At 40.6% G+C, this 27,218-nt stretch overlaps 1 protein-coding gene across 1 annotated transcript in view; it reads left to right on the forward strand.

Annotated features, from left to right (window-relative positions):
• Window positions 1–1,038: 1,038 nt before the first annotated feature.
• The window catches only part of LOC114056886 (amine oxidase [flavin-containing] B-like), a 48,367-nt gene continuing 22,187 nt past the window's right edge, over window positions 1,039–27,218 (forward strand). Inside the window, exons 1-3 of the mRNA XM_027882550.1 lie at window positions 1,039–1,164; window positions 18,115–18,209; window positions 19,038–19,175. Coding sequence (XP_027738351.1) covers window positions 1,119–1,164; window positions 18,115–18,209; window positions 19,038–19,175 — 279 coding nt within the window. The 5' untranslated portion in view covers window positions 1,039–1,118. The remainder of the gene's footprint in view (window positions 1,165–18,114; window positions 18,210–19,037; window positions 19,176–27,218) is intronic.

Genomic DNA, 27,218 nt, shown 5'->3' on the forward strand with positions numbered 1-27,218 from the left:
CGATATCACCTGGAGAGTCTTTCTGCTGTACGTTCTGCAACCGGACTTGTCTATCTCGCATTGGCCTTTTTAGCCATCAGCGTGCTTGTAGCAAGCGTGGGTAGAGCCCCTCTCAAATCTTCGTTCGCGAAGCCTAGCCATGATGATGACTTGTAAGATGAAGGGTATTTCATCCTGGGGTATCATGAATATGTTACAGCCTTAGTCCTGGACATTAAACTTGGTGCCCACAAACAAAAGCGGGATCCACTGTGCATGAGATCCAGGACAGAAGTCTCCTGGTAAGCCAACCATGTCCAATACACATGCACAGAGAGTGCCACACAGTGCCTGGGCAGGACACAGGGAATGGCACACAGCAGGAACTGTTCCCAACACTGAAAGAGAGGATGAGTCCACAGATGATTATTAGCTGTTTAACAGTTCCCCTCCCAAGGAACTGTAACTGTAACTGAGGAGACTGATGTCTCCCTTCAGTCTCCTCCAGGCTGAACAGATGAAGTCACCTTAGCCGCTCCTCACACGGCTTCCTCTCAAGGCCCTTCACCATCCTCACTGCCCTCCTTAAGGCTCTCTAATGGTTTCATATCTTTCTCACACCGCAGTGACCCAAACTGCTCAATACTCAAGGTAAGGCAGCCCCAGTGCAGAGCAGAGCGGGACGATCCCCTCCCTCGCCCTTCTGGCGGTGCTGTGCCTGATGCCCCCCAGGGCACGGTTGGCCCTCCTGGCTGCCCGGGCACTGCTGACTCATATTCAACCTGCCATCGCCCAGGACCCCCAGCCAGGGTGGCTGCAGAGGATGCAGAAATAAATCCCAACACTCCTAACGCCTCCGGAGAGCGGGGGGCAGAGAGCCCATGGCAGCTGCGCTCCTCACCCAGAGCCACGTTCCCTCCCCAGACCCTCCCGGGGTGGGGCAGGAGAGAAAACAACACGCACTGTGATGGGCGGCCCCGCACCAGGAACCCCGCTCATCCATCCCCAGGGCCGGCTCCCCGCGCCCGGCCCCGCTGCGGGAGGCGGTGCCAGCGGCGGGGCGGGGACGGGTCCGCCCGGGGAGCGGCACAGCCCGGCCGAAGCCGCCGCGGGAGGCACCGAGCGGCCGGGGCAGAACCATGGCACAGAGATACGACGTGATCGTGGTCGGGGGCGGCATCTCAGGTGGGTTCGGCGGGGTCTGGGGCCCGGGGTCGGCGGCGGTGCCGGCGGGGCGGGGACGGAGCATCCCGGCGGGGGAGATGCTGCCGGGCTGAGCGGGGCTCCTCCGGGGAGCCCGAGGTGCGAACGCATCCCCATCGGCTCGGTAAAGCCGGCTGAGCGAGGTCCTCATGATTCGGATAGAATGCCATATGATGCAGGCAGTATTTTATTATTATTAAGCTATTAATTTTAATTATATGGTTATTCTAGTTATTTTTATCTTATTTTAATTTTATAATTTATTATTATTACTATTTCACAATTTACTATTATTATTATTGTATTTTTATTGTATTTTTATTTTTTAGTATTTTTGTTATTTTATTCTATAATTTATTACTGTTGATTTTATTTTATTGTATTTATTACTTTTATTTTTAGTATATTTTAGTTTTACTTTTTACTATTTTTATTCAATTTTATTTTAATAATTTACGGTTTGTTTTTTTTTTTCTGGTTCTTCCAATGTCCAGTCCCAGCATGCCGTGAACCTCTGTAATTCTTCCAGGAGTCCCTGGATGCTTTGGACAGGCATGTCTATATGTGCTCTGCATCCTGTACACCCATTCCAGGGATACCATGCAGAGGCTCTCAGTCACATGTGATTAATTTAAATCTTGTGCTGCCTTTTGTTTAGCCCAGGTAGAAGCATAAAGGAAAAATGCCTGAAACCAGCTGGATGGTTTAGGAAGTTTCTAGTTCCCCTTTCAGTGCAGGTATGGGCCTGAGAGCATGAACAGCCTGGCAGAAAGGGATGGAGAAAGTATCAGGGGCCCTGGAGCCTTCTTGCACTTGAGCGACAATCTGCTGTTCTTAACCCAATCTGGGCTGGAAGACCCCTGTGTCTGCCCACAGGGAATCTCTTTCCTGTGTGTTTTGCTCCAAAATACCCATGCCAAATAAATTATGTATGTGCAGTAGATAATTTTTTTTCCTTCTGTGCCTTTGACATATCAAACAATTGCTTTTTTTGCTCCTTAGCATTGGGAGGTATGCAGTGTGAGAGCTCCTTTCTTGTATGGTAATCTCCTCAGGGCATACATCCACAGATCTAAGTAGTATCTCAGGCCAAACCACAAACAAAATTACTTGAGATGTGTTACAAAATGTGGTTTTGTTAATCCATTTTTTTTCACATGGCTTTTAATTTCCACTGTTTATTTATATATCATTCTAGATGTCTGTTTAACCATTATGTTAAGGTGTACAGCATGGAATTTGAATGATACACAAAATGCAGTGACAAAATCACTGGCAGTATTTCCTTGGAAGGATTCTCTGATAACAAATAATGATTGAATGTTTCAAATGTGTTTATACAATTAGGAAAAATTACCCATTACTTTTCTTTAAAGCACAGTTGATTCTGGACACAGCATTACGGCTAATTTTTTACTTACACCATGTTTCACAGTGAAACTCAATTACAAAAATTAGCCAGTGGTAATTATCTGTTCATGCCTTGTAAACAAAAATATTTCCAGTGGCATGGTTTTGTACAGCAGTAGTGCTACATTCCCTCTGTTGAATGGGTTGGAGTGAAAGAATTAGCGTAACAGCTTTTAATATACCTTGGTTTTTTATGGTTACCATGGGAATATTTTCATGGCAAATCTGCACAGCCCACATGTGTTTTTCTGTAAGAGCAGTCAGAACAGAGAAGCACATGCTCTGCCACATTAAATTGTGCTTCACTCTTTGCTACCTGTAAACAGCAAGTGGCAGTGGGGATGCAGGGAACCAGTTTTCTATTGACTTCTTTTTATACCAAATCATCACCAAAGAGCTCTGGTTTCATGCTGCAGCAACTTTTCTCCTGTCTTCACACAAAGTCTGGGAAAATATACAGGCACAAAAATTACCATTGACTAAGTACCCCTCCTCAGTCACCTCCCTTTAGCTGCTGTGTACCATTCCTGCTTCACCTCTGATTCACACTTCTCTGTAAATCATTGGCCTTGCAGCCAGGTAATGAAACTGTGGTTTTATATCACCTTACACTGGTTGAAAACTCCTATTAACATGCACAACCTCTGCAGAAATCTCTTCTCCCGTCTACTGGAGAGTGAAGTGTGTGTTTGTTGGTTTTTGTTTTTGTTTTTTTTTTTAAATGAGGGACTCCTTGGAGACCAGGTTTGTTATTAGTCCACATTTGATGTGTTCCTTCAGAAGTCACAGATTTTGAGCTGCCTGAGGCTCCGTGGTTACTGCCTTTAGGTGAGGAAGGCATCGGTCGGTGCACAGCTGTAGAGCAGCAGAAAGCTCTGGTGACAGTCGGGTGTGCTTGAGTTGGTGGCTGCAGCCGTCAGCAGAGCAGGTAATTGCAGAGCAAACAAAGAGGTGCTGTGCCAGCATGAGGGTGTAAACAAACGTGTCACAGAGCTGCCACTTGGCTGTCTGTATTCTGTTTGTTCCTTTAGGTTAGTGCAAGCTGTCCATTTGCGAACTCAGACCCTCCCTGGCAACGATTCTGTCTATCTTTTTATCCAGATGTAACCAGCAGGGTCTAAAATTTAAAGACTGAAAGAATCAGATAATGCAATAGCAGTGCAGAGGCCTTCATGACCCTGCCAGTCACTGTTTTCCTCTGAGGGCACTAATCTTTTATCTGAAGATACCACTTCCTTTGCTGAATCATTTTTAGTGTCCTTTGTTGGAGGTTTGATAAAAGGAAACAATAAAACCAAAGAACTGACTAATTTTAATTTTATGTAATGAAAATCTACTCAGAATTGCTGTTCATTTCTTTCAAGTCTAAAAAAAAAAAAAAATGGTCTGTGGTTTTTCTGAAGATACCAGACAATCTCAATGGAGTTTATGATAACGAAGACCTTTGAGGAACAGGAGGATTTACTAAGGAGTAGATTCTGTTTTATGGGTGAAACTTCAGCAGCAGTCTGTGATATATTTTGCAAATGGTGTAGTTAAAAAAGAAATATTTTAAAGGAAAATTTCCCAGTGTAAAAAGCATATATGAAAATGCTTATCCACACGCCGTGTGCAGTATGCCTTGTACTAAAGAATATTTAGATCAAAAGCATAACAGGCCCTCATAGAGATGGAACCTGCATCATAACAGGTTCTTTTCTTTGCTTAGCTGTCTCTTTTTCTTTGAAGGTCTCCTCAAGCATGAGGGTCAAAACAAGTATTAGAAAACTATGAAGTTAGGTCCTGAAACTTGTTTATCTTCTTAATTGAGACACTGATGACAGAAATTTTCTTCAAATAAAATCTTGGAATCTGTTAAGAGATTTTGTTTGAAGACTTTCTCCATATGTTTTCAAAAGTGCCTTCCTGTCCCTGCTTTTGCCATGGGAACCTCTTTCCTTCTTTTGTTTTCAAGTAAGTTATCAGATTTTCTCATATTCTGCCAGTCCTACTTAAGAAAATGCTTCTCTTAAACCTCTGGTGCACAGATTTTACAATCAAAGTGAGGTTAATTGATTCCTTTTTTTTTTTTCCCCCTGAAAGGTGAAGCCTTCTCCTAATTATAGTGAATGTTATTTGAAGTATGCTAATGTTTTGCTGGTCACAAGCAATCTTGCCATGTTCCTGTAAATTTACAACCAAAACATACTGTAAAGTATTTCTGTTGTTATGTTAGGTTTTAAAAATATTTACATACCTATTCTTGCATTATTGAGATACCACTGTGCTCTCTACTCTTCTTAAGCCTTGCTTTTTATTTGTGTGATGATCTGATATTCTGTATAATTACAGCAGCTCTCACTGCATCTGTGAACCAGTTTCAAGTCACTTTAAAAATAAAAAAAATCAAACCAAAACACCCAAACTCAGACCAGGTGTTTTGGGGACTGTTATCTGAAGTTGTTCTATCTGTTTTAAAATAAATGCAGAGGGCAAAATTTTTTAAACCAATTATTTTTAAAACAATTTTTAATTTTTTTTTTTTAAACAGAACTAGGACATGTTGTTAGAAAACTATAGACAAGGTGCACAATCTTCAGTAGATACTTGTTTATTTTTGCTCTCTGGTAGTAATTTATAATGTCTCAATACTCTTCATTTGAAAAGATACTTTGCCAAATGAGGCACTGTTTTTGGAGAGCATTTCTAGTCTGGCAGTCCTGTGCTAGATGCCCATTTGGAGAAGAAAAAGACACAGACCAAAACAGGTAATGGGCATGGGTGGAATAGCTGTGCATAATGAACTAGAGTGGATACATCTGTGGGAGGATTCCGGCCCTCTCCATGGGATATCACTCTCTCTGGGATGCACGGTGGGCAAAGGGAATCCAAGACATTTCCCTGTCAGTTTAGTTGATGAAGCTCTTGGCTCACATTTTCAGTCCCCTGTCTCTGTATCTGCCATCAGCGAGTTATTCCTTTTGCATTCAACTACTCTCATGGCTATTGTGAAGGAGTATGAGGCAGTTTGGTGGAACCTGCATTTGACTTCTAGATATTTCACAGGAAAAACTTGGCAGTGCACAGTAAACAGAACAGAAAGCAGCTGCATAATGTTATGAAATAGTTTGGTAGCCTAGGCAGCAGGGACAGCACTTGTAATTCACTGTCTGATACCTCCTAATTGGTCTGAAAGTTGATTTGATAAGAAGCTTTCCAGTCTACCTGCAGGAGCCATCTCATCTTGCAAGGCTCAGAATGATGCATCATTAAGGAAAGCTTTTCCATTAGCTTATTTAACCATTATGAAAGAGTGTTATTAGGGAAAGTTCATTCAGTCTGTGCAACAAAATGGAAAAACCACTATGAAAGGGCCTAAAAGGGTAAGTTAGGATGGTAAAATTTTGGACCAAGAATTACTGGGTAGCTAATATTGGAAATAACGGGTAGATAATCAAAGCATATAGGTAGCAGTAGATGTTAGGATTACAAACTGAAAGGCCCACAGGATATTCTTATCTGTAGTGCTGAATTGAATGTTTGTTTTGACAAATAAGATTAGAAACAGGAGAGGCTGAAAGCTCCTTGTAAGAAAGTTCAGTGCATTGTTTGCTTGGACAACCACTTGCAGGGGTGCTTTTAGTTGATGAGGTTTGTCGGTCTAATCTAATCACACTGCAGGTGATGGTAGGTGTTCATCTGCACTGGTATCTTGGTTCAGATCATGTGTGTACCTGGAGCACATCTTCTGATTGACCCTACTTACAGTTCTACCATGTGCATCAATAGATAGAAGGATTGGAGCATTCCTTTTTGCATGAGACCGAAGAGGAAGACTGTAGGAGCTCACCTATTGAGCTCTGAGCCCTAATGGGATTGGACCCCTGTAGGGCCATGCAAGAGCTGGTCTAAATAAAGTCCCTTTCATGGACATAGTATGGATACTGGCTATTCAGGATACCACTGTTTTACTCTGCATGTCTGATGTTCTGCACTATTTGGTGACATAGACACTTCAGACTTGCTGTCTTCATAAACTTTTAGTTCAGCTAGTCAAAGGTAGTGACATGGAAAGAGTAAGCATTTTGATTTTGTGCTCCTTTTTCATGAAGACACAGTTAAAAATAATTTACTTGGTCATCTTGACCACAGATGTGGACCTTCATCCTCTGTCTCCATCCTCTGTGTTTTCTCCTTGCCCACTTTTTTTCTTTCTTTAATTTTGTAGCATCAAGTGATTGATGAAAGATCATTTTCTGTGTAATTGTGAGTTTTGATTTGCTCATTTTACTCCTCACCATCATCAGGTACAGGAGTAATTTTGAAGAAACACTTGCTGTAGTGAGTGACCATAGTGTCAGTCTCCAGCAAACAACAACATTTTGTTCACCTCCATGTCTGTGACAATGCTGGGCTGGGATGAGCAGTCCATTGCTCTGGCTCCATCCTGGGAGTGCTCAGGCTGCCTAAGATGATCTTACGAGGATGCTGACAAGGGTATTGTCAGCTGGTGAGTGGAGGTAATCTTATCAAAAGGTGGAGAACTGTGCCAAAAAGCTGAGTAGTCATGTTTGCACTGCCTAAGCAGGCAGCCTGAGCAATGTGGGCTTACACAGCCCTGATAGTCCCAGAGGTAAAATTCCTTGTGGTATGATAAATATAGAGCAGAGTTTGCTCTATATTTATATATCTTACACAGTAGCTAATGACAATGAATTAGGTCTCATGCTTGATTTAATCAACTGAGAAAGCTTTTTTTCTTCAGAACTTATTAATCTGGATGTAAACAATCTGGGTGATTTTGGCATATTTCCCACTGGCACGGTTTCCTTCTCTGTAGCACAACTGGAAGCTGTAGTTAAGTAGTTCTGTTATTTGAAGATTTAAAAGCCATATTGTCTCACTGCCCCTTCCCAGAACAGGAGCTGCTTGCCTCTGTGTTGTCTCAGCTCTGTAGCAGTTATTTCACAGAGTACACTGATATGATAGTGAAGCTTATACTGGTTCTGAAAGTTTGCTGAGCAGTGCCCTGGTGGATTGAAGACCTTCCCTTGGTTTTGCTTTACGGAGAACGTGTCTTGATGTACTCTTGAAGCACTCAGTTATGCTTCTGGAATCAATCATCATTCCTGATGAATCACAATCACAGACTAATTCAGGTTGGATGGGACCTTTAAAGGTCTGACCCTCCTGCAATGAGCAGGGACATCTTCAACCAGATCAGGTTGCTCAGAGCCCCATCCAAGCTGACCTTGGATATTTCTAGGGATGGGGCACCCACCACCTCTCTCAGCAACCTATTCCAGTGTTCCACCACCCTCACTGAAAGAAATCTCTTCCTTTCGATGTAATCTGAATCTGCTCTCTTTTAGTTTAACACCATTACCTCTTGTCTTATCATGACAGACCCTACTGAAAATTTAATCCCCATCTTTAATACAAGGCCCCTCTAGGAACTGGAAGGTACTGTAAGGTCTTCCCAGAGCCTTCTTTACTCCAGGCTAAACAACCCCAATTCTCTCAGCTTTTCCTCATAGGAGAGCTGTTCCATCCATCTGATCAGTTCTGTGGCCCTCCTCTGGACCTGCTACAACAGGTCGATGTCTTTCCTGTGTTGAATACACCAGAGCTTCATCCTTGCTTCAGTTTCTTGAGGAAATGCCATTAATTTCATTACAGTTTCAGTCATTTAATTTTTATAAGGCCATTTTTGAACTTAACATGATTTTCCTTCTGGGCTGATAACCTATTTCATTCTTGTAAAATTGTGTCAGATATTAATGTTCTTGCTGCCTTGTAAGATGGTTTGTCAAAATGTGATCATTTGTCTTTTTTCTTTATGGGCTGATTTTTGTCTAAGGTTTATAATTGGGAATGTTGCATAATTATTGTTTAAAGTTTTTTTTGCTGATTTCAGTGGTCAAGGAGGGTGCACTACTGGGCATTGGTATTTAAACCATGAATGTGTAGCATTCTTTTAAGTAACCCACTCATGCATTTGTATTTAGTACAGCCTTCTCTGTCCTGTTAGTTTTCTGTTTAAACATCTTGTTTGAAAGAAACATCAGTGCAAAGTCGCTTGAAAAACTGTGTTTCCTCTACCTTTTTTCCCTGCCATATGTTCTATCAGAATGGTACAATTCTAATGGTAGCATTTTTCTTTCATAGCACTGACGTTTTCATGAGCTGTTTGACTCAAGCTTCCTCCTCTCTGTATTTAGAGATGGTTGGAAGACAGTTGCTTAAAAGTCTTATTTAGTGGTTCTCCTTTGGGCTTCTCTGGATGACATGTGTGTTCTCAGCCTTCGGCATCTCAGCCAGGTAATGCTTCATCATGAGCTGGCTGTCAAGAGATGAAGTGGTCTTTTTGGGCTGCCAGCAAAGAGCTGGTGAATTGCAAAGGGGCAGGGCTCATCTTCACTTTTCAGCTACTTGAATAGATAAAATGTACACAAATCCTTGTAAGCTTTACAATTTAGCCTGTGTGTGTGTGTGTACCTACTTGTATATGTGGGCTATGGTGAGGGTGGTGATACACTGGAAAAGGGAGGTTGTGGATGCCCCAATGCTGGAAGTGTTAAAGCCAGGTTGGATGAGGCCTTGAGCAACCTGGCCTAGTGGGAGACATCCCTGACCAAGGCAGGAGGGGTTAGGACTGGATGATCTTCAAGGTCCATCCCGACCCCTTAATATTCTGTGATTCCATGGTGATGATAGGAACTTCCAAAGAGTCGCTGAGGCATGGCTATTTGAAAGTGCCACTGAGATATGCTCCATATAATCTGTAATTATTTGGAGCATCTGGGTGAAAATTGTTAGGTAAAGATCAAGTAACGTGGTACAAAATGGTTAGCTGTGGAATGAGGGCATGGTGATTCTGCTGGGCTTTGCTTTCATACACAAGTGACCTCTAGGTGGATGCCTGTGAGTGTCATCTGATACTGGGAAATCTGGGAAATTACAGGTTATTCTTTATTGTCAAAAAACTAAAATTATAGTCTTTTGTAAGTTCACATCTTCTATTCAATCATGTATTTTGAGCACTTTTCTCAGGGGCCTAAAAGAATGAATTCTTTGCTTGAGAACATGCAAGACTTGGCAAAAGAGATAAGCATTTCTCTTCTGAGGCAACTGTTGCTTAATTGTGCAACATTTTCCAGATGTAGTTTAGTCTTTTTTATTTGTTTGTTTGTTTTTTCCCCACACTGCTCTGTATGGAAGGCAAAACTCTTCTTCAGAGTAAATCTGGCTGTCATTTTATTTGCTTGTATATCTCTTTGTAATAGTAATGCCTGAAAGGATGCGTTAAGTAAACTGCCTGTATAGTGCCTCGGGCAGTTCATCGTGCTCAGCTTTATTTGTTCCAGTGCTGTGATCTGTTTGTTGTAGTGCTTTCAGTTCTCTTTATCTCCTTTGCTTCTTCCCTCTGTCTGTTGTGCTTTGAGGCAGCCTATGTTGTAAACTAGCAGAGAGGGGGCCCTGAGAATGAAGGCATGAGGTAATACTGGAGTACAGATGATGATGATTATAATAATAATAATAATGAAATTAGCTCTTCAGTATATCCTGGAGTCATAACAAAGGACATGCAGAATGTGCTTGGGTTTGGGTTTTTTTTTTTTGCCTGACTGGGGTCTGGAAGCAGACTTCTGACTGTTCCTTTTGAAGGGTGAAGTGGGCACTGAATGTGTGTTCTGCTCCATGTATAAGACATGACAAGTCCATAAAATAAGCAAATCAGTGAGTAAATGATTGACACTAGAAATACTCAACCTTTGAAAAGTTGGAGTGCCCAGTTTTGCCAATCTGAAGTTTCACTGGATACTTCAAGTGCAGAAGTGCAGCGGAAACAAGAGGGAAGCCCTGGACAAAACAGCTGTGGCTTCAGTACTTGAGCCTGGGCACCACTGCACCAAAGCTGTTGGGTTTCCACCCAAACACAAAAAGTTGCCTCATCCCATACCTGGCAGGGCTTGGGCTTAAGGCCTCACAACCTCTCTCATCTCATTTGTATCTGTCCAGGCTCTGTATCACTTAACTAGCTGCAGTGCCTGGGACAAAAGGAGATTGAACGTTTTTCATGCTGGTTTTAAGAACTCTGCTTAATAAATACTGCTCCCTGCACCGTGGATGAATCATCTGTGAGCACCTTCAGAGAGAGGAGATCACAGAAAGTTGGGACTGGAGTTTATGCTCACATGAAGTCCCATTAACTCATGGGGATGCTCATACTGACCTTGGTGACAAGGTTACAGAATCAGAGCTCAGACAGAAAAGCTCATTGCCTTGGTTAGACAACGAAATGGCAACAGAAATAAATTATATTTGCACATAAAGTGCTATATCCGAGGCAGAAACGTTATGTGCTTTGTACAAATATTTTAAGTAAATGCACGTTTTAAGCAGGTAGTCAGATAATGTCTTTTTTTTTGCTCCTTGGGGCTTCTGAAACTTCAGTTTTGTTATTAAGTTCTGTAATGTTTTAGGTGAATTATATTCGTTTTAATGGCATTTAATGTGAAGGTAAGGCGTTACCAATAGTGACAGAGTACAGAGTACAGAGTTACCAATAGTGACAGAGTACAGAGGCCCAGCCCTACCATGGTTTTGGGTTCTGAACTGTAATTTTTGTATCTTTGTCCCATAAGATTGGGTCAGATATGTAAAGTACCATTGTAAAGCTGGCCCAAATTAGAGAAGTTAAAAGGTTACCTTCACCCTGAAAGCATGGTGTTCTTCTCAAGGGCAAAATTCCGTGACCTTCCCGTAATGTGAAGAAGGTGAATGTGAAACAAGCCTGTACCACCTTAACTCTCCCAGACTGTGGGCCAGTCTTGGTTTTGTTCTTTTTGTCGTTATTGCTTTGTGGTTTTTTTTATTTTATTTTATTTTATTTTACTTACAATCCTTATTCTATAATGTTTTACAGGCATTATTGCCCTAAGCCATTATTTCAATTAAAACGTTTTAGCTGGCTAATGATGAGTGACAGAGGTAGAGGTGACCAGTGCCAGGTTCAATCTCTCAGTGGCGGAGCAGTAATTGGATTGTGTTCATTAGAGCACAAACAAAACCAAGGCTATTAAATTGCAGTCTCTAGCACAGCAATGCAATAAGGAGGCGGAGGACAATGAAGGAGAAAGCCCACTGGTGCAAAATGGTTACTTAGCTGTGGATGAGCTGTTGATACCTTTTGTCTGGTCCTGCCCTCCATCCCTTCAGTGAACCAGTGAAATGTGCAGTGCTGTGGCATTGAACTGACAGGATGTAGTGGGGACATTTTTATTTTTATTTTTAATTTTTAGTTAATTTGAATTTTAGAGTAATTAGGTCTAAGCAACAGCAAACCAGATTCTACCGTTAACTGATCTAATTTTAACATACTAGAAACTTACTACCTGATCGAGAGAGTATTTTCTCTTTCCCACCCCAAAAATGACCTCTGCTGTTTGGGGCATATTCCTCTTTGTTTCTTCTTATTGTTCAAACATTGCAACTGTGTTTGACCACTAACAAAGGTGTTCCCCTCAAATGTTCTTCTGCAGTCTTAAGACAGGTGGATTTTGTTTTGTTTGGTACAGTGCAGCAGTTTTGGCCAAACTCCTTTATTTGCTGTATGTATTTTGCATGTATTTCTGAGCACCAGAGAAGATAGGTAAGGGTTACTGTATGAAGACATCTAATAGTGAGGGAAGTTGTATTTCCCATGTGATCCCACAGCAATACCAGCTTCTCTAAGTTTGTGTAGGTTTTGAGAGATTTAGGGTTTTTTTCCATTAATATTTCAGATATATCAGTGTGTATGCGTGTGGTGTTCTGTTTGTTTGTTTGTCGTTTTGTTGTTGTTTTGGTTTTCTGTTGTTTGTTGGTTTGGTTTTGTTTTAGTTGATTGGTTTTGTTTGTTTGTTTTTTGTTTGTTTGTTTTTCTTTTTCCTTGGTGAGACTAATCATGTTCATTTAGAGAAAAAATGGAATTCCTGGCCCCTCTCATCGAAATGAGACTTAGACTCAAGATCAAGTAGAAGAATACAAAACTCTGAGATTTCTAAAATAACTGCTTCAACGTGTTAAATGTCCATGGACAAACATATGCTGACTAGTATTTTTGAATACTTATGCTAAGAAATACTTGATTTCATCTGCCTTAGTGACTGAACTCAACTCTTGTTTGTATATAATGAGTTATTTTTCCTTTTCTTGCTGTCAGTCTCGTGAAACGTTTTTACATCCCACAATTTCTCCATTAACCCTAGGGCAGAGGACTATGCTTGTTCTGCAGGCTGAGTCTTATTATGCCATTTCCAAGGTGCATTTTGTGACAGATCCTCATGTCAAGCCTTGTGCTGGTTTTTTTTATTGCTCTGGACCCCATCAAGGTGCCGTGGCTGCTCTGCCCACTGGCTCTGTGTAAGGAAGAGCATCTGTTACCTGACGTCTCTGCAGACAGTGATTTAGATGAGACTGAACATGTTGAGAACAAGGGAAAAAAAAAACAATCCCCAAGGAACTCGTCAGTTTTGGCTTTATTTACAACGTATGCCATGGCAGACACTTCTCCTGCAGATGTGCCTGAGCTTCCAGCTGGCTGCCTGGAGGACAACTTGCAGTGTGGCTGCTGCAGCTGCACATACCCAGAAAAAAACAGGTGTAAACCCATGGTCAAAAAAGTTATGTCAAGGGGGGTGCTGTCAGTGGTTACCCAGACCAGTGCAGAGTTGGATATCCAAGCTGGGGAGGCACAAAGGTAAAAAAACCAGCTCCTTGCCTCTTTGAAGTGTTGAGTGTTTTTAATCTACTCGTACAGCTGATCTTTGTAGGCCCAGTCCAAGTCTGGAGTCGGTCACAAATGTTAAACCTCCCCGAGGCAGTGCTTTGTAAACATATCTTTTGTGTCAAAATAAATACAGAGGAGAGAAAAATGTGGGCGAATTTCATGAACTGAAGGAAGCTCAGATGTGAGACATTTAAGTTCTGCAGCAAGACCTGCAGGTTAGTACAGTACAAGCAGGAAGACAGCATTTCTTCCTACTCAATGCATAACTTTAGTCAAAGAGAGGAATTTTAAAGGTTACAGAGTAAACATTTTTTTTTGCCAGCCATTTTAGAAGCTACTAATTGAATGCCTGTGTCTTAGAGACTCTTTCTTTTCTCCTTACATGAGTTAAAATTTAGAATTTGTAGATGATTTTTATAATTATATAAATGAGAGGAATGATTTTTTTGTTTTTACAGTGGAGATAACAAATATGGAGGAACATGATAAAGTATTGGGTAATACAGAGAAAGTGCAACAGGAACTGCAGGAATGCCTTCAGTAACTTACAGCTTTTCAGAGATACAATTTCCAATCATGTCCTTTCTAGTGATTTTATTGTGAAAGTGCTAAGATTAAAAGGGTATTTCAGTAAAATTGCTGACTCCAGGCAGAATCAGACTGGAATCAGTTAGTAAATTTCAACAATATTTTTAAAAATATATTTCAAAGTATTTGTTAGATAATCTAATGTGTTTGATTGTAGGGCTTCACTGTAGTCCACATGGGGGTCAGGTGAAAAATTTGACTCTTTTCACATTTATCAATGCAAATATATAGATAATAAGTATCTTTTAATATATATAATATATATATGTAATCCAAATATATATGACCCAAACATAAATATAGATATATAATACAGATTGGGCTCAATCTTGGAGGTATTTTCCAACCTTAATGATTCTATGATTTTACAAAATATCAATTTGGATTCTACCCTAGTGCAGAAATTTAAGATTTTCTGTTTAAAAAAAAAAAATTTAAAAAAATCTGAATTAGTTGTTTTCTCAGGATAAGGAAACTCTTAATGTTAGAAAGTGAGGTTGTAATGAAGCTGTTTAATCAACTGGTGCAACTTAAGGTGTTTACCAGATACAGAGCTATCAAACAAGAAAAAAGTGTGAACTGAAGGTGAAATAATCATTGTGATGATTTCACATTATGGTGTTTGAGTCATATCTGTGTGAATGCAGAGTGCTGCATGATGAAGAAATGATTTTCATGGCTTGAACTTGTGTTACAAGATTCTGGGGGAGGCAATCTCTCACCAGTATCTCTGGGTGGCTGCAGTTGGGTACCAGGTTGCTATGGGAACAGGTGAAGGCTTGCCTGGTTAAACATCTCTAAGTACAATGGTATTTTCAGTCTCGGGATCCAAATAATCATCTTTGCTTCTCTGCTCTTTGAATTAATTAACTGCTTATCAGTTCTCTGAGCAGAACTGCAGGTGAGGCTTATGTTTTCTGTCATATATATATATGTGGCTCTCTATTGCCCCTTGAAGAAAGCTGACCTGCAGTGGAAACTGGACCCAGCTCCTTTTCTCTGTGGTGAACGGAAGTGGTTGAGCGCTTATATTGCAATTCAGCTCTTATTCTGTTGAAATGCTTCTGGTGAGGAAGGGAAGATGCCACTGGATGACAAAATAGTGCATGAAATAGGACTAATAACAGTGTCAGTCACATTTTTTGAATGACCTTTACATTTGAATGTGGCTGTTTGCCTCATTTGTGAGGAATGGGGGCAATATCAAAGGTCTGCCTTTTGTTAGTGATGTGCAAGAGAGTGAGAGGTAAACTGGAGGCTGTGCTGAAATGTGAAACTTGTGAAGGGTTAAACTTCTCAAGAGGAGATCTTCCATCATGTGTGACAGATTTTTCCAGGCTTTGCGTCACAGGCATCTCTTTCTGGCAATTGGGGTATCAGGCACATTGAGGCTACTCTGACTCTTGCCCAGAAAAGAGGCTGTGGTTTGTAGGGGTTTCCTGCAGCAATTGTCAGTTTCTAAAAAACAAACCTCAACCTCATGCCCCACTATTCATGTCCTAGTATTCATTTCCATTTTAATATGATTTTGTTGCTGCTCTGGTGCCTTATCTGTCCTTGTATCACTTTGCTCTCCCTCAGCAGAATCCAGTCCTCTCACTGTTATTTGGCTCCAGCCCAAGAGCCCATTTGGAGTCTTGGGTCCAGCTCCAGGGAACAGGTATGGAGTGATGTGGCAGAACTGTGATTCCAAATGTGTGAGATACCAAAATAGCAATATTCCTACCTGACAACATTGCACTGTAGTGTGGTATTTGTCACAGCAGTCTCACCTTATCCTGCACTCTGTGTGCTCTGGTCCTTTGCTGTGCCATCTGACCCTCCTGAGCTTAGTGTGGGAACCCTGCAGACTGCATCTTCTGCTACAGAGCCCAGCCCCAAGGACACATCCCTCCCCCTGCAGAGATCAGGTCTACTGTAGGATGGGCATGGATGGGGCAGTGAGATATCAATGAGCCTGATCCTACCCTCGACACTGTTTTGGTTTTTTGTTTTTGCATCAGGAAAGAGCAAACTCTTATCCAGCTCTAACAGGTTTATTTCTGAATGTGTGGGTATGGGGCAAAGGTGGAATGTGCCCTAAAATAAACAACAGGGAGTAAATAGTAGGGAGTAAATAGTAGGTAGATGCAATAGAGTGGATGAAAGTTGCAGAAGGGAAACAAGGAGTGATATCTGGGCTAGAAATCAGCTGCATTTCAGTTGAATCTAGAGTTATCATTTCATAAACTTCTATATTTGTTCAGCTCCTGGGAATAAACTGCCTTTGTTCCCAGCTGTACTGAAATGTTCATTCATTAGATTTTAATAAAGAAGGTCAAATCTCATATACCTTAATCATTGTTGGTAACTGAATGCTATTAATTAATTAGTCAATACCTGTTAGCATGATAAGACAGCAGAAATCCACAGCAGTGACAGCAGCCTTCAGTTTATGTATTCGTTCTGTAAATTATTAATAACTACTATTGATCCTCTCCTTGCTGATGAAATGTTTCTTTTGTGAAAAGCAACTTCTTTTTTTTCTTTAACTGATAAGCTAGATTTAATTAGGAGCTTTCTTGGCTATTTTTCCTACAGGAGCCAATTTCTCTTTGCACATTCTTTGAAGGATGGTCCATGTTTACATACCATGACTGTTTTCTGTATTATGCTCTTCCTTGGTGTCTTCAAATATTTGTGAGTGTAGTCAAGGCCACTGATTCAGCCAGATGTTTTCACAATATAATTTCCTCAGTAGGAAGTATGGAAAGACTTTTATCAGTTTCATTACTGGTTTTCTCACTAACACTTATGTGAAAACCCAAGATAAATAAGCCCATGAAGCTAGAAATAGAAGCAGGGACAGTATGATATTTTAATGGAAACATCTGCAGGTTTTCTTTAGGAAAGGTAAAAGTCCTGTAGATAGATAGATCTGCACCATTGCCTCTCTCTCTCTTTTTTTTTTTTTTTTTTTCCCAGATGGGCAAATGAAGACCTTAAGTGGTTTAACCAGCACAGTGCAGCAGTTTCAATACAGGGTTGAGAACAGGACCTGCTTCTCCTACTCCCAGTCCACTAGCTGATGATCAGAGTGTTCTGTAGCCTCTATCCAGGACAGCTATACTTTCTTCATTATAATTTCATTCAGTCCTGCCATGCTAGCTCTGGCCATCTGTTTTTCCTGCAGGTGCTTTTGCCATTTGTTCCGTGGCTGCCTTATGCTTGGAGAGATCTGCTTGCACAGCTCCTCAAAAACTATGTGTACTAGGACACAGAGAGAGAACTGATTGCATTCTTGTGGTAAACAGGCAGAGAGCCAAAAAGGATAAATTATGATATATGACTGAGGCTTCCAGCCTGGCCTGTTACTGAACTTTAGTCAACCCATCCTGTTGGCTCAAGAGGATGATGCAACCCACTAGAATATAACCCATGTCATCCCACGAGAAATTCACTCTCATGTGACCAAAGTAAGCACCACAGCAAGGTGAAAATAGAGGTGTATGAAGAAAATGGATGAGGAATCAAACAATTTTATGAGGAAAATTAACCTGTATTCTTTTCTTCCTCTTGTCATGCACAGTGCACATGCTGTTTCTTCTAAATCATACCATGTGTTCTTCTGGAGGTGAAACTTGTGACCCAGCTGTGTGGGAACTTTATTATTGCACTTTAAAATATTCAGGACTGGAAAGCAGAGCCATAAAACAAGTGCCAGGAAAACTTCTGAAATTTAGGGCAGTCCTAATAAAACTTCCTTTTTTTTTTTCTCTTTTTTTCTTTTGTTTTTGTTTGTTTGTATGTTTTGGTTGGTTTTTGTTTGTTTGTTTGGACTATAAAAGATGACATGTTGAGGAAGACAGCCTTCTGGTTACAAACAAGAAGTTCTCTGCATGGTTGGATGACTGTCATAACAAGTGCTGGCTTAGGCATCTGAATTGCTGAGCATGTGGTGCAAACCTTGCTCAGCACATGTAAATTTTGACCCCAAACTGTTTCAGTATATGGCTTCAGCTTCATTTAATGATTATTGCTTTTTTAGATTTTAATTTCACCTCACCTCCGTATCATAGTGATTGAATGAACAATTTGGGATTTGGATGGATAGCTGTGAGGGTTTTTACATGTCATGTCAGAGAAGCCACAGGGTGCATATATAGAACTATTCTTTAATTGCTTTTCTTTTTGTCTTTTAGGTCTCTCAGCAGCCAAACTGCTGACTGAGTCAGGCTTGAATGTGGTGTTGCTGGAAGCCAATGACAGGGTTGGTGGAAGAACTTTCACCGTAAGGGTAATTATCTCCAAACTCATTTATTCTATGTATACATACTTAGAGTAGATACCGTACATATAAGGGGAAGATTTCTAGTGTACTAGAAGATGGGAAATTTCTTGATATTTTAATAGCAAGAGAAGGGAAAGACTGGCATGATGGTGGAGACAGAATATTTCTGTGTGATCTGCAGGGTGTGGAGTCATCCATCTGGTAAGGAGAATGTGATGAGTTAAGTTTCAAAGTCATTGCCTAGGGAGAGACGCTATTGAAATCTCTATGAAAAAACATCCATAAGGTCAACCATGCTGTGAAGAGCCTTGAGCTGAACCTTAACAAACCCCATGAGGAGTGGTGTAGGCTGGAGGAGTGGCTGGGAACTAGAACCAGCATGTTTCCCTCTACTTGACCTTCTGTTCTACCTCGACTTGGAGACCCCCCCTCCCACTCTGCTCATCAGAGAATCTTATCCGTGCTGCCTCCTGGGACAGTCTGCTTTAAACTAGTCACTGCTGAGGTGCCAGACCGAGCAAGAGCTGCACACATGTCTCTCTCTGTCCTCTCCCTGCCTGTCAGGGTCTTTCCTCTCATGTTTGTTTAAGGCCTGTAGCAATGGGCCTGCTAAAGCTCATAATCTGTGATTCTCAGTAATCACCTCACCAGAACTCCACCGAAGAATTTATGTTTTTCCAAAGGGAGAGGAATCTTAGCCAAAATACTCTGGGAGTGTTTAATTTCATTTCATTCCTCTGGATTGCTCTTTTAACTTGTGTGCTATTTACAAAGGACTTACTGTCTTGTTTGTTTTGTTGGGTTTTTTTTTCTGTTTTGTGTGTGATAAACTAGAATAAGCAAGTCAAATATGTGGACCTTGGAGGAGCTTATGTGGGGCCAACACAGAATCGTCTCCTGCGCTTATCCAAAGAGCTGGGAATAGAGACCTATAAAGTGAATGAAGTTGAGCACCTGATACACCATGTCAAGGTAAGAGGCTCTCAAACATGCTGCTGTAGGCAGGCAAGTTGTAGTCATCTCCTTTCTCACTGTTTTCCACTCATGCAACAGCGGAGTAGACCTGTTTAAATATGCAGCATCTGAGTTTGTTGGTGAAAAAATTAATTATGTTGGTAATAAGGAACTCATACAAATTACTTATACACACATACATTTATGAGTGCACCTTGTAGATGGATCCTGTTAGTTGATGCCCTGGTTCGGGTCTGACCTCTTAGTTAAAAGCTCTCAAAAAGCTTGGGTTTTTTTAAACAATGCAACTGTCACTCTTCTATATGGGTCAGGTCTGATAGACACTGCCCAAGGTGTCTGAAAATCCCTTTCAGATGTCCTAGATGTATCTTAAAGCAGGCTGAAGGGTTCTCAGGATGGGCTTCCTAAACCCGTGGCAACTATTATCCCGACTGACAGAAACACGAAGAGGTTGTGTTTGGCTTTGCTGATGGGGAGGCTTAACATGTAGAGTAGCAAAAGTCTCTGGGAGCCAAACAGTCTTGTGGAGGCAGATCTAAATGATCTGTTCATGATGGGAAAGAGAACAGCTATGGCAAAGCTGTTAAAAAGCCCACATATTCTCAGTAGTCATTACGTTTTCTCCAAAAGAGCATCCTTTCTCCTTTCCTGATATAGACCAGTGTTGCACTCCCACAGAAAGGAAACTTTCTATGTTAGTTCCTGAGGAAATTAACATTGAAATTTCATTATATGCTTAAGAAAAGCCATTGTGCAATGACTGGCAAAATACTTGTCAGTAGTTGGTGTTTGATCAAAGGTTAAAGAAAACATTGACAGACCTAAAGATAGCAATAAAGAAAAGATGTTCTGTCAGTTTTCCATTATTTTTTACGCTCAGTTGTTGTAAAAAAGAATTGTGTTCTCAAAGTGATTGCTTTATGGTGACAGTCCACAATTACCATTTTTGTAGTAGAACTGATGGGCACAACCACACTGATCTGTTTCGTGTGCCTCTGGCACCATCCTCAAAGCCAGATTTTCTGTTTATTCACAGTATTTAGCCTTCAAATCACGCCAACACAAATAGGAGGTCATGCCATGAGGGGAAACCTTAATGGTACAATTCACGTGGCCAGTCAGGATGATAAGCTCTCAGGACAACCTTGCTGTCCTAGCATGGTGGCATTCCAAAATGCTGCTAGAAGTCACTGAAGCCAAAGGTTAAGCTTATTTATTGTCAGCAGCCAGTCAAACAAGGCTCCTTGTTTGGTAAACCAGACCCCATTTCCTTTTAGGGTCTCTAGGAAACAGATTGTAGAGGAATATTGGTATTACTATGGTAGTTGATATAACCTTTTAACTTCCAATAACCTTTTATAGAGTGAGGAAATGGGAGAATGGCACAAGAGTAGAAGTTCAAGCTCCTGACAAGGGCAGTCTGTCTTTTCCTTGACCACAAGTGTCTCACCATATGAATTCCCAGAGACTGTGCATAGCCTTTTATCATCATCCTTGGATGATCCTTTTAGCCCAGGATGGAGTGCTGCTATGAGTCAAGGATCTCAGCTTTCCTCCCTATCCAACACTGATAGGAGTTGCTGGCACCCAGTAACATATCCCAGGCTGGCAGAGAAGGGCATTCCTTGGCTTTTCTGTACGTTGGGGATAGAAAGGACCTTCAGTTGGGATGCTAAGACATTAAGACACAAGTCCAGGGAATCTAGATTTCTTGTATCCAGAAATCCAGATGTGGGGGAAGCCACTCTGCTTCTGGAGGCATTCAGGCTGTCCAGGCATGGAGGTCTCATCCCTAGTGGTCATTCCCAGTCAAGTGTTAGAAAGTCTCCAAGGAGAGGGAGGCCAGCTGCTGGCTGAGGTGCTCCCAAGGCATGCTAGGAACCAGCAGGTTGGATTCAGACAGAGTTTGTAGGCTCAGCTGCCTGTAGGAGCTCCCCAAGTGTGTGCCAGAACTCCCTGGTAGCCAAGCAGGAGGTAAAGAGAAGAGATATTCCACAGTCAGCAGCACTTCCTTTGAATCTTCTGGTTTAATTAATTTAAAATCCTTTATTTCCGTTTTGCTTCTGTTTTGTACAATTGTGGAAAAGTACTTGCATAGTCGAAGGATTAGTCACGGCTAAATAATTGGCCCATGAGCACTGTGTAGTAGACATATGCTCTGTCATGTGGCCACATCTTCAGCCTCGTGCATTTCATGTGTGTGTAATACACTCCTCACAGGTCTCTCAGCCATGAGGCTTGTCCATGCTCCCCCTATGAGTGGACAATGCTTTTGTATGTCCCTTGAAATCTAAGCAGTACTCCCAAAGTCAGCTTGCAAATCAGATTCCAAAATAGGCAAAGGGCTGTCGCCCCTGTGTGAATTTGAGTTCACTGTGGCCAAATATAATTAAATTCTGGGACACAGAATTATCTGAACCCAGAGAAGCAATGATACCTAAAGGTTTTAATTCTTCTTTTGCTACACAATCAGGCATCACAGTGCATCTTGTAAAATCAGCAGCGGTTTTTACATATACCCAAAGGCAAAATCAAGCCTTTCATAGTTAATTAAATTCATTTTAGAGGCTTTTTAATACAAGTAATATATGCAGCTTCTTTGTACTGCAAAATGAAAAGAATGCATTTTGTTGATCTCTGGGTGGGTCTCTGCTAATTAGGCTTTACCAACTTGATTGGGTTGTGTGATTTTTACCTCCTTTAATCTTTTTTAATGTCAGGTTCTATTGTGAGATTATTTTTGGTCTTGCTTATATTGTGTGTGATATCTTCACAGAAACTCAAAATTATATTTCTTGCCCTACATTTTTTTTCCCTACATTCCCCTCCACTTATTAAGCAGCCTTTTTCATGGTCTTTGAAAAGAGATTAGTATGTTCTTTTCATTTGTGTAAATAGTGGTTCATCAGCCTTAGTGAGAATATTAGTATAGCTCTGCAAGTAGTATTTGGTAGGCAAATTGCTGCCTGAACACCATTGATTTTCAATAGCCAACTGAAATTAGGTTCATAAATCCAGATTTAAGAAGCAAAAGCAGAACTGTCTGAGAAGTCATCATCTCTTAACAGTCCTCCCACTGGCCTGGTAGGCAGATGTAAAATCTGTAAAAGTACTTCTTAAAATGAAGTAACTTTTCCTTAGCTGCCAAAGAGAGAATTCAGGATCCTACCTTGGATATGCAGATTTTCAGCTTTTGACTGGTGGTGTTTTTTTTCTCCCACCAAAATGAATGACAGCTTTTGTCTTTCAAAAAGCAAACCAAGGTACATATAGTCCAGGTAATTTCTACATGTATCATGTAACAGTCCCTGGAAAGAAGTGTTGAAATTTGAAAACATGTTGTGAGTTTCCTTGTAATAATTCATCTGCCAGCAGCGCTGGCCAGAGGTGTCTGAATACATGTCATGCCCACTTAAAATTTGGCACCACTTTTATACAAATATAAACCATTGGCATCTCTGGGGAGAATGCTAATGTGAACCCTTTTGCAGCACATCATGAAAGTGAATATTTAGTCTTAGGCACACAGTACTTCTAACTAGGACCCCAAATCTACACTAATTTTACGAGGTTACATACTAACCTGCAGTAGATTTGAAGAAAAAGTTTTACAGCCCTCTTGGGTGTCATTCATTTTCAGCACTATTGTGCTTATTAAAATGCAGTTTGCTGTGGTCTTGTTCATGAATAAAAAATATGATGGTCATGTTGTATTGGGATTTAATTCGCAGCTGGATAAGTGATTGCTGTATCTAAGGTTATAGAATTTAATGGTGTTTCTTTTGTGTTATGTGTGATATATGCACTGAAGCTAAGCAATATGATTTTATTTAAGCTTTTGACCTGCTTCTCTGCGAATCTAAGGGCAGTGTGTCCTGGCATAGTCAGTAGTATAGAATGTAACAGCTTAAATGGATTTTTGAATGACTAGGTAAATGTAATTTCATTGTTCTTTGTGTATCTTAATTAGAGTGCAGTCAGAGAACGAAGTCTGTGAGACTCTCAGTTGCCATCAATTCAAGTGAGGTGAAACAACCTCATGTCTTTTGTTTTTTTTTTCCCCTATCTGCTGGCAATTTATAAACTAGAAGTTGGGGAACTGAGAAGAATACATCTGAATCTGTAAGAAGCTGGGCATCTGATGTCCTGAAAAGGAAGCCAAGTGAATTCAGAGACATTTGATAGTTTCACGTGTCATTACTGGAACACAGATCTATGTTATTTTAACTCTTTACTGGATATGAGGATGCAGGTATTTCTGTCACAAGATTCTATTCCATTAATCATACTCGCTTGTAGCCTCAAAAGTGAGTCTGAGGTTGAGTAGGCTGAGGTTGGTGAAAGCATCTTCCAGACCCCCAGAAGTGGGTGGAGCAGGCTTTGCTATGAGTATAGGAAAAGTTGGGCTTGTTTGGTCTCACTGGACCTGCCCTGTAAATAAAAGGGCATCTTCCATTTTTTGTACCAGCCAGCTGGTAGTAATTGCAAGAAGAAATTTCTTAATCAGGCTTTTTAAAATTAAGATATGGATATTTGTATTACAGCAGCTTAAAAGAAGTAAGATTATGTACAGCAGATCTTCAGAATTATATCTGTCAAAGGGGACTGTTACACAAGATTTTGCAAGGGGTGTTTATTGATCAAGAAGATTGACTGGAAGGCTGGAAGCTGTGACCTAATGCTAGCATGAGGATGAAAGTAGTAAGAAAAATGAACTGTAAATAGAGTATGAATTTCTTAGTTAAATTTGAGTTGAAAAAATTTTCCTCAATCCTAGCTTTCCCAGACCACATGATCTGTTCCTGAGGAGATAAGGAAAAGAATTGGAGAAGTGTGTATTTAATACAAGAACAACTGGGTGAACATACTGGATTTCATGTGTCTGTAAAATTTTGTGTAAGATTTAATTTTTTCAGGTAAGGAATTTAATAACCTGAAGTATCTCAGGAACAAAACTACTGACCCCAAAGTCATCTTCTGGTTAAAACCAGTGTTCTAGTTGTGAGAGTGTATGTGCCCTGTGTGCTTAGTTATGTTATGATCAGATGCTCTTTTGAAGCTACTCTCTTTTTTTTTTTTTTTTTTTTTTCATTTCTCCCCGTTTATTTATGCCCATTTTTCTGCCTTTGGAAGGGGAAAGAGGATTTTTCTTAAGACTAATTCTAGAAATATTATAAAGATTTCAGTTGATTTTTATCTACTTCGTTGACTGGTTCAATTCAAGTTTTGAAAGCCACACGCAGGCCCAGTTTCAAAGAATATTTGCAGACAAACTCCCTATAAATCTGTGCTTCATCAGACACCCTAATGCTTTTTGTAAAGGTGGTTTTTAGTGTCTGAAAACAAAAAAGTCCCATTCTAGAAGGATGGAGATTTAGTTAATTATTTTCACAGCCAATTGGAAGAAATATATATGTAGTTATATACAGCATCTAAATTCAGAGCAGATCCTCAATTTTCCTTTCTAAATCACTTCAGTGTCGTTTCTCTCATTCCATCTATTTTTTAGGTAAGATAAATACTTAGTAGATTTCATGACTGATGTGTCAGAGTGAAGGTGGACTTGATTTCTGTAACATGGCAGAAACAAGCTGTTCCTGTTTAGCTCTATGCCTTTTCAGAATTCACGTTTCAAGCCACTGTGTCTGGCTATGCAACACTTAAACTGAAATTACCTTGCTTGACCAAATTCACAAGACACATTGGCATCCGCAGCTGATGATCTCAAATTAGATATTGAAATATATTTGGAGAACATTTTTTGCGTGTCTAAATTTTGTAGCTTTGCACAGGTTTATCAGTTATACAGATTGTCTTATGCTGTGGTTATGTTTTCTAACCTGTCATCTTTTTACCTTTAGGATATCTGTCAATGTAATAACCAGCTGAGCATGTGAGCTCCTGAACAGTTCTGCAATGAAGGGAACTTCAGTGTAGCTTAATACTGTTACAGTTTCTAAGTAGGCCCGTGTACCTCTCTCAGTTTGGTCCAGCTACTTGCCATGTTTTGCTGAGAATTCTGACTATAAAAGAGTCTAAGTCCCAAAGAAACATATTTTTAGATGCTATGGTTAAAAAAAAAAACAACAAAACCAAAAAAACCCCACACATAAACCAACAGAACTAAAGAAACAACCCCCCAAACAACAACAAAAACAACCCCCACAAACCAAACTAAAACGACACTTTTCACGAGGCAGAAGGTGAGAAACAGTATCTGATACACGAACAGAGTTACACCCTGAAGTGATGCTTTTCTGGTTCTCGTTTTCCTCCTCATAGCTTTGCATCTCTGCTGTTCCTGTGCTCTGTATGAAAGACGTTCCTGGGATTTTGAGAGAAAAGGATGTGTGTGATGTACCAGTGCTGTGAATCAGCAGAGGGCACTACTTGCCAATAAACCTGTGTAACTGTGAATTAACATGCAGAGTGAGGTCTTGGTGAAGTGAGCATCAGTTACTCCAAGGTTCAGATGGTTTAGCTGAGGGAATATCCGTGCCCATTCAGTGACACAGAGAACGCACCACACCATCTTGTTTCTTCCAAGGAAAACTGACTACATTTATAAGATTTTTGTATTGGTATTTCCTGTCAGAGCATGTCCTTCTTCAGCTAACCATTCACTGGCTGTCATCCTCCCAGAAGAAAGTGTGTGAGATCTGGCTCCAATGCCCTCCTGAGTGCTGGGCCTGATATTCAAGGGGCTACCAATATTCAGTTGCCATGTTAGAGGGTTTTCTTTCACTTATCTGTAATAACCCATTTCTTATTCAGCTATTTTCCTTGAAAGAGAGCTGTTGTATCAAGACAGCTCATTTCTGCTCTTACATGGGTCCATTGTAAGTAAGCCAAATGTTGGTTGATGTGAAGCAGACGGATGAGAAGATCTCTTGGGAATTGCAACGTTTGTGACAAACACTGGATTTCTTATTTCCCTGTTGGTTTATTCCTGAGACAGCTGCACTGCATGAGTTTCCTCCCTTATAGTTTTAGCTTCTTCAGTGAGCTTTAGCCCATACTGCAGCAACAGCCTTTGAGAGCAAGAGATCCATACAATAGCAGGTAGACCTCCAACTGCTGGTGCTGTGTTCAGCTTTTGGAGGCACTGCAGGTGGCATCATGAAATGATTTCTGAAATTATATATATGTCTGTATTAAATAATAAAAAAAAAAGGGTAAGAAACACTTCTGATCATTGTAGTACTGGTGCTGAAATACCATGGCAAATGATTGAAAGGGGTAGTTATTACTGCTGGTTTTATACAGCTCTGATTTAGGTATAAAAATATTCAAAAAGGAAACATTTTGTGCATCTTGGGGCATATTTTTCATATGTGTCTTGTTATTCTTTAGGGATTATACAGCACCAGCAGGTATGGAGAATGCTATTCCCAGCAAGGTGATAGAAATAAGCAAATTTCACCTAAATGTGAAAAAGGTTGTGTTTGCAAAAATGCAAATTCAGCAGAAGTAGAGCTAAAATGTTTTGGTTTGTTGGTGACAACTCTAAACTTTTTTAGTCTTTCTTTGGTGCTGCTGTTTTTGCTTCTGTGTAGAGCCTAGTCTAGCAGCCTCTTCTCAAAGTTCTCATTGACAGCTCCTGGAGTTTTCTGTGTTCAAGAAATAAGGATCAGGCCTTAGGAGATGCCTTAGGAGCTCTTGGAAGTAACTTTCACAGGATACTTACTAACTTTGAAGGTTTGTTTTTATCTTTCTGGGTTGAAGTTTGTTCTTGTGCTTTATGAGACTTGTCGCCCCAGATTTCTACACAAGAGACATACCCAAGATTTCCCTTTCAGCAGATAAAATGCAGTGAAATAGAAGAATACTAAAACAAAAATATGATTTGTGTATCTCTTGTGTGCTCATGAGGAAGCACCACAGGGAACTCGTAAGACCTGAGTTAACTCAGAGGGGATAACTCGGTTAGGATTGCCTCTGGCTAAGCAGGAAGTTCAGAACAAAATCAATAATTAGACTAACCCATTCTGATGCTGTCCTGGTTTTCTCGATGACAGATGTATACTTATTTCATAAACC

This window comes from Empidonax traillii, unplaced genomic scaffold (assembly GCF_003031625.1).
Source record: "Empidonax traillii isolate 1590-97213 ecotype Southwest subspecies unplaced genomic scaffold, ASM303162v1 scaffold1:size7828297, whole genome shotgun sequence".
NCBI lineage: Eukaryota > Metazoa > Chordata > Aves > Passeriformes > Tyrannidae > Empidonax > Empidonax traillii.